Source organism: Watersipora subatra, chromosome 1 (genome assembly GCF_963576615.1).
Source record: "Watersipora subatra chromosome 1, tzWatSuba1.1, whole genome shotgun sequence".
In the NCBI taxonomy this organism is placed as follows: Eukaryota; Metazoa; Bryozoa; class Gymnolaemata; order Cheilostomatida; family Watersiporidae; genus Watersipora; species Watersipora subatra.
Window position 1 is genome coordinate 16,718,217 of NC_088708.1, and position 8,304 is coordinate 16,726,520.

Below are 8,304 nucleotides of genomic sequence, written 5' to 3' on the forward strand. Positions count from 1 at the left end.
CCGTGTATGTATATAGAAAGGGTAGTTTAAATTATTCTTGTCACTCTCATTGTATTTGCATCTTGTGATTGAAACAAATGAGATGTTCTAGACAGCTGTAAAGAAGTGGGTTAGGCGGTATGCATAGTGAGAGTGATTTAACCAGTTTAGTTCAATATAACTTTCTTTAAAACATAAAAAAGACAGTTGTTTGAAGCAGGCCAGCATTTTGGTTGGAGTTGTTCCTCGTTGTAGTCTGATATCACTAATCTGCAAACTCATCATCATCAGCTACCACCTCATTAGTGTACTTTCCTACAAGCATGCAACAGCATCACTAAATATCTAGAAAAGGCACTCGGCAGCAACTAGCCCCCTAAATGTTGAAATGGTGTATGATGAAACAGCTGAATTCTTAAGAGTTAGATTGATGACTTTTGCTACGCATGCACTTGCCTGGTTGTGCCACCTTGGCACTGACAATACACTCTTTTAGTTCTGTTTTGGCTTCTACAGTTGAACCCTCACATATGATGCAGGTCTGTAGAACTGAACTGAAACATGAATAAAAAGCTATATAGTGGCGGATAGGCAAGAATGATATACCCGAGGACACTTATGTATTCGCCTCATCTAACTTTCGCGTTTTCACGGAGTCATCCTCTCGCGAAAATTTTATGAGCGAAACTAAACTATCCTAACGAACGAGCGAAAACGGGGAATTAAATAGCTTTGTTCATTGATACTGTAGAATGGAATTTTATAATGACATTTATTTTAACGTTTTTATCGACCACTATAGCATCGTTAAGATATAAAGCAACAAAATAATTTGACTGTCAAAATTTATTACGTTATTATTTTATAAAAATATCATGATTATTTTCCCATTAATTATGATAGGAACTTGGTGTCAATGCACACGCATTAGTAGCGTTATTGTTTGTTGGGGACATCAATCAATGCAGTGAGCACCGCGTGTTGAAAGAAAATAAGACACACTGACACTCACAGTACTACGCAAGCAGCATGGCTCTGGAAAAGTTTGGATTCACCACTGACACCTCTTCAATAACTTGTAATGATTCAGAAGAGAAAAAGTTAGCTCTGATAAATAACACTAATAAAAAAGGAAGAGAAGAAGTTATAATAACTACACACTGTGCTAGTATCTGTAGCTGTAGTATTACTAGCAGCTGTATCATGTATGTATTTGTGTACAACTTGTAATTACTGTAATAAAGATTAAAGATGTTCGGCAATTATTAGCAGCAGTTGAGTGTTTGGGAAAACGTTAAAATTAATATACACAACACCGTTGATCGTTAAAATTAAAATACGTTAATATAAAAACAAGCTAAATTATGACAAAAACGTTAAAATTTTCAGCGTAATTAAATTCCATGCTACAGGCAGTCCAAGAAACAAATGGCTGCAAGCGATCAAATTGCATTATCGATCTCGGCCATACAATTCTACCTGCGGTTCACAATTACAAACTAGTCCCAAATTGAATTTTTCTTCTTACCGGCGAACTGAACCTGAGGAATATAATTATGTTTGTTCCACTGCATTTATTTTCACATTATATTTTTGCACTCATCAGAGTTGCGAAATTAAGTTGCAGCGAAATTTTCCTCTGTATGCTACTCACAAAACTAAATACTAGCGAAATATAAGTGTCCTAGGGTATGCCTAGAAATAGATATATACACTATATATATTTCTACTAGCTGTGCTACCCGGCGTTGCCCGGGTAATAAAAAGGTATTTGGTCAGAAAATTTGACAGAAAAATTTATTTAACATATGAAAAAATTTGCCATTGTAACTTTTAAACTACATATCATAAAAAGTGTTTTGTGTAATTGAAATAAATTAAGAGAGAAAATTAAATCTGGAAAGGTTTTCAAACTTTGTCAAACAACTTTTAAACTTCATATCATGAGGAAAATGTTTTGTGCAGGTCAAATAAATTAAAAAAATTAAACAACTATAAAAAGGTTTAGATGTAAATGTGAAATAATTAGCAAGTAATAGCTAAATTAAGTCGCTTTGCTACTATTACAATAAAACATGATTTGGTAATGATACAATTAATATGAGCTGAGAAAACAAAAGAATAATCCTGAATATGTTGAATTAATAATAACAATTCTTGCATAGAAGTGTGTGTGTATAAAGAAGGTTACTGTTTCACTAGAAGCTATCCATCAAAACTTTGAATACGACAATACTGGTATCTCGCGATACCGGTACAGATGTAAAAATGAGATATGGTACTGTTTAATTGTCCGCATTAGAAGAATTGGCCTTGACCCCCGATGTAGTAATTGAACATGGCAGCATTGGTAAAATAATCAGCGTGCACTATATCTATAGCTGGAATGACAGAAATACTTTGCAAAATATGTATATAGAAGATATAAGATATATATTACTATATTATATATATATTACTATATTATATATATATTACTATATTATATATATATTACTATATTATATATATATTACTATATTATATATATATTACTATATTATATATATATTACTATATATATTACTATATATATTACTATATATATTACTATATATATTACTATATATATTACTATATACATGTATATGTGACTAGAAATATTCTAGTCATATCCTGTCACTTTATTTCTAGTCATATAGATATATACATGTATATGACTAGAAATAAAGTGACAGGATTGAACAGCTTACCCATCCTTGATTTTCACATTATTCATGAGGATGGTGTTATTTATCTTCACCCGAGCTCCTATTTCACAATCATTCCCGATGATCGATTTTTTAATAGCACTCTTCTCTCCTAACTTTAATTGGGTGCCTATGGCACTGTCTTGGCCCGCCTGCGGATAGAATCAGAGAATAATGCTTCACACTAATGCTGGTGCTATTGTTTGACATGTCGCGTGTTTGTTCGAGGGAATTTTGCATTGCATCTCATCAGCTACTCTCTTGGTGCCCAGTACACTTTTTGCAGTATATCTCAAGACTTTGATAAACTTCCTGAAAATAACTGGATGACTCTCAATAAAATAGTATAATAACCAACAAAATAGTTTTTATCGGTCAATATGCAGCTCACTTGTGTGTTCCTGGAAAATAGCTATTTCATATAAAGCACCTATAGACAAATGTCACACTGACCTACGGTCAACCCTAGTGTTTGTATTGCGCTGTGATAATGGCGCCCGAGCAACATAACCATAACCTACTTGACTTCTCTTCAATTCACTCGGCAGCTTATAGAAATTAGTTAGGCCAAAATATTCTGCATAGGATCCAATCTACAAAAGAAATTTGGCACTGACCATTCTTGTAGTGAGATTGGAAACAAAAAGTGATTGATGATACTGAATGACCATACTCCAACCTGTTTGTTTGCTTCATAATAGTCTGGTAAGCTATTGGCCCTGAGACATAGTCTGTTTGGGTCAGCTAATCTCACGTAACATTTAACGTTGCTGTCATGATATGGCCCATCCATATCACCTGTGTGGTCAGTCCATGAGGAAAGCTTAGTAACTAGGTCCATCGAGAGCTCTTCCACACAATCTGCAATGTGTAAGCCAAGTCATCAATGGTTTGCTTCATACAAATGACATACATAAAGCATTCAAAATTACAAACACCGAATGGTAAACATTGTGAAATTGAAATATGCCAATGCGAGTTTGTCGTTTGAAGCGCAAAGGTATACAACCCAAGATCTCCCCGGTAAAAGTGTGCTAGGCAAGTTCACTATGTATACTGATAACATTGGAAAATCTAACGGTCACAGTAATATTTAAATCCATACATCACGCAATGTGTAGCTATGCGTGCCCATGTATGTCACTTCAAATAGATATATATTTTTCTGTGACAATAAAATCAACAGTAATCATAAAATATCCTGCGAGTATAAACGAACCTTCTCTTTGAGGTCTGCTGGACTCAAATTGTCTTGAAACTAAGTAGGGCACCAGCTCTGATCGCAATGAACTGCAACTAAATATTAACACAACAATAAGGCTTATCAGTTTTTCTTTTTGGCCAGCCATCTGCAAGTTGAACGTGTCGGAGGTAGGTTATAGAAAAAAAGATCGAGAGTGTTTATAGAAAAATACCTATCTGTAGAAAAGGGCTCGCTCTAACTCACGTCATAACATACTCGGCACAACTCCACAATCAAATATTTACATCATACTATGGGGGAGCAACAGATTTCTCCAAAAAAGTTAGTGTGTAAGTCGAGGATTCTAATGCAAAGCAGCGAAAATCTAGTGAAAATTCATTCAATTGTGAATTTACAGCAAGCAAATATAAAAATGTGGTGAAAGGAATGGAATACCAAGTTAACACCAATTGGTATTTATTCATGCATCAACTCTGCCAATTGCGCTGAGGTAGTTGGCGTGTTAAGGGCCAATTAACAGTAGACTAACATAAACTGTTTATTGTCAGCAATAGTTTATTGCGCCAATAGGTCAACAGCAAATGTTGACCTATTGGCACAGGTAAGTATGGCAATAACAACAGTAAATTCTCATTAATTTTATCAACAGCATCAAATCAACTCGAGTAACAACCAAATGAATGTATTCTAAATCAGACAGCTTTCTTCTAACCAATGAATCGTTTAAGCAGAAAAATTGTTTTCGGCAAAAACAGGTATTACAAAGGCTGTTATAATATTATAATTGACATGGGGCAAATGGTACTGAACGATATAGGATATTTCTTACCCTCTAACTTTCACGTCATCATTGAAGACAGATGTTTTTGATATACAATAGAGATGACAGTCCTCCAGTCTTGATGTCACATCCACGCACGGGTGTCTCTCCAACACGGTCTGCTTTACAGGTATTGAGTCCTCATGGTCAGCTTCAGAGAATATAAAGAGAAGTCTGCTGTCGGCTGTGTCCAGACCAATAATATCACTCTCTGAAATGAAATATAAGATTAGAACAGCGGTAACCATCAGAGAGCATAGCTTTTCATAATCTTTGTTACAGTAGTTAAAACCTTGAACAACCATTTTAGATTTGTCATTTATGTTCAAATATTTTACATTCTGCAGTGTGCAGAGCCATTATTATTTCCATTATAGTTGTTTATGATGAATTGCAATAACAAACAAAAAATTACCTGCGTAATAATTGTAAAGCTTTTTGCTGAACACTTGACAAAATAATAAAACAATAGAATAATAATACTTTACAAAATAATAAGATATTTAAGACCCTGCTATTCTTGACCCTTCACCTTTAGATATAGACTTGGTTTTCAAGCCCGGAATAGGACCATCAGGTTTGGTTTGCTGTTTCATCAGACAGGTCAGGGTGGACTGATGCAAGCAATGTTGATGCATCAGCTCCTTCAGAGGGGTTGTAGTTATTAGATCACTGCTCATCACCAACAAGTCTGTCTAGGATTAGCCAAGCAAATATTGGAGAGAACAATCAATTGTTCTACCTCAAAATAACTCCTATGCGCTAACTAGATGAGTCACTATACAAGCATACCCAAAGGAGTACCGTACTCATATTATTTATTATCAGATAACAATTTGAACAATAGATGACTTTTTTAAAACGGATAAATAAGAATTTACTATCTGAAATTTGTTGGTAAGAGTAGAGAAATTTTGAATTTTTAAAAAAAAACCAAGCAAGAGTTGCTTGAGACTGCCTGCAAACCTTTCTGGTTTCTGGAATTTTTAGCAAGGTAGTGGCAGTTCCTTCATCTTCATTACAGTCATCAGTGATGGTGTGAAAACTATAGCGAAATCCTGGTGTTGACCAAGGCACCCGCCTCTGCATTTGTTCCAGAGCATGTAGCACTTTGTTTTTCCAGGATTGCAACACAATAATAAGGATATCTAGAAGTAAAAATGTTTCATCAGCAATTTTTGAACTACTGCTAAAATATCACTACCACAAGTAGACGAATGATGTAAAATGCAAAATCGTGCTTACCATTGAAACCTGCCAGATCAAATGATCTGAGAGGAAACCAGAGCATAGGAATATTTCCAATCGGCAGCAAACATTTTGAGATATTGTCAGAAAGAGGGGTAAGACGACTCCCTCGGCCAGCTGCCATCAGCACAGGCTGAAAATCCATTTTTGAACTGCAACATTAATATATCTGTTAGTAGCCTTTATTTCAAGCAAAATTTAAATAAAAGTGTGATGCGCTTGATGTGTTTAATTTCTTATATTGGCACACTTTGGTCATCCAAAACGTTCACCAACATATTACACATCCAAGTGTGTTGGGAAACCATCCGGTATAAGTGAGTGTGTCCGTTGGAAATGTAGAGATACCAACAAAAATAATATGAAGAATTGCTAAGAGAATAATCGCTAAACAGGCTAATTAACTTTTTCATATATGTTTTCAGTCGTCATACACAAAATATCGTCTATGCTTCACGCATCATTTAATGTTTTCAATTCATTTACACCCGCGAAAGTTTAGCTTTGTTCCTATAGTGCCTAAAATAGTATGATTTCTAAAAAATAAAGTCATTTTGAGCTTAAGCTTATAACACATTGCAGTGACAAGTCGCATGCTTAAAGTCACAAACACTAAATAGTCTAATCTAATCTAAAATTTTCCCACTACACCCTTCTAGAAAGAAGGAAAGGCGTGGGAACTCTTTTATTACAAAAATTCTTTACTAAAAACCTCTCAGGTCTCGAGTTGTTCTCGGCCAAAAAGAATTAAAAAACGCATTTGTCCGGATTGTTGGCACAAACAGACCTGCTTTCTGTCGAGTGTTGTGGTGCTTGATAGTATTTTTAAAATCAGGGACCGTAAAGTTCCTTTCCACTGCTTTTAAATAAAATGCACAGCTAATATCTTTTCACCGTTTAGCTAAACTCTCGACCCCTGTATTTGTTCTTATTTCTGTAAAACTGACTTGCCCCTTTAGTTTAAAAATGAACCCTAAAGCGGTGTTCTGTATTTTCTCAAATCTTTTGATATCTTTTTTCATAAACGGGTCCCATACCGTGCAATCGTACTCTAAAAGTGGCCTCACCAAAGAAAAATAAGCAATCTGCCGAGTTTTTGTGTCAGCATGCTTTAAAACTCTCCTTAGCATATGTAATGTTCTATTAGCTTTGCTTATTATTTTTACATAGTGAATTTCCCATTTCAGGTTATTTTGCAACACGATACCAAGATATGGATGTGAATCAACATTGTCTAAACGTTGGTCACATAAAAAATAACTTGCTTTTGAATTCGACTCTCCAACTAAAAGAACAGCACATTTAGTCATTAGTGCTTTTTCAAATTAGAAACAACTATAGCGCTTCATCACATTGAGTCAGCTGCATTCTACTGCACTACACTTTTGCAAATGCTGACCTCTAGCCGCATCGAACTTGCTTTCAACTAAAAAGACAATTGAGCGTTCTTTTGCATCCTGCTGACGAACCTACCAACTAGATTACGTTTTTGACAGATTGATTTAGAACTCACTGACACATGCGGCTCGGCTATTTATGCTCTACTATATACCACATAAACCAACAGCTTGTCTAGGTTCGGACTTGTCGATGTTGGGACTGTTTCCCCAATTGTAAGCCAGTACACGGTACACTTTGCACAAACATCTATAAGAAGAACTCGCGCAAAAATCACACAAAGCGTTTGCAAACTCACAATTTTCCTTATAATTAATCGATGGCATCATGGCTGTTAAGCAAACGGTTGGAGAAGGTTATGTTAAAGACAACATTTAAAAGCATGGCAAAAAAACCGAATATTGAACAGAATGCTTTTACTACGCTTTTAATATGTCACAGCAAATTTATAAAAAGGTTGCAGATAGTGTCAGATAAACATTACTTTGATAACACAAGTAATTTATAACAGGAAGTGTTCATCTGGATCTGGATCTGGATAAATTAGGTCCCAAGACCTCTTGAGCCGAGTAAAACGAAATAGTTCAGAAATAGTTCAGAAAATGAAATATACGGCATTCATTTTAGTCGATTTTTAATCAGCAAAAGTTGCCATCTACATTTTGTTTTACGTTATATGTATTGATTTGAATGGCCAAAATTGTACATGAACGATAAATCTTTATACGTGTGAATGAATCAACATGGCTCGAAATGGTAAGCCTGCAATATTTTGCGACCGTTTGTTCGAAGAGTAGACAAATCTGTATCTTAGTTGCCTCTCTTCGAATCGAGTTCATGAAAGGTTACCGTACAACAATCTTGGCTTGTAGTAGGCTCAATTACTCTAGATCCAAGGCTTTCGCTTGGTCGTTACGCCTTTGCCT

At 35.2% G+C, this 8,304-nt stretch overlaps 1 protein-coding gene across 1 annotated transcript; it reads right to left on the minus strand.

Moving 5' to 3' along the window:
* Positions 1-31: 31 nt before the first annotated feature.
* On the minus strand, positions 32-7,863 carry LOC137385927 (translation initiation factor eIF2B subunit gamma-like). Its single transcript, XM_068072547.1, has 11 exons — positions 7,677-7,863; positions 5,978-6,132; positions 5,699-5,880; positions 5,265-5,427; positions 4,742-4,943; positions 3,928-4,004; positions 3,388-3,569; positions 3,230-3,301; positions 2,712-2,860; positions 436-533; positions 32-294 (listed from the first exon to the last, which is right to left on the minus strand). Exons 2-11 carry the CDS (start codon positions 6,123-6,125, stop codon positions 245-247), a joined length of 1,323 nt encoding a protein of 440 aa, XP_067928648.1. The 5' UTR covers positions 6,126-6,132; positions 7,677-7,863; the 3' UTR covers positions 32-244.
* Positions 7,864-8,304: the final 441 nt, after the last annotated feature.

Excerpts from the sequence above, each read along its gene's own strand:
- LOC137385927 (XM_068072547.1), bottom strand. The coding sequence starts at position 6,125 with ATGGATTTTCAGCCTGTGCTGATGGCAGCTGGCCGAGGGAGTCGTCTT. Across the intron at positions 4,005-4,741 it reads GATGACGTGAAAGTTAGAGG|TTGCAGTTCATTGCGATCAG; the intron begins GTAAGAAATATC and ends GTTAATATTTAG. Across the intron at positions 3,302-3,387 it reads ATTATGAAGCAAACAAACAG|ATTGGATCCTATGCAGAATA; the intron begins GTTGGAGTATGG and ends TTTCTTTTGTAG.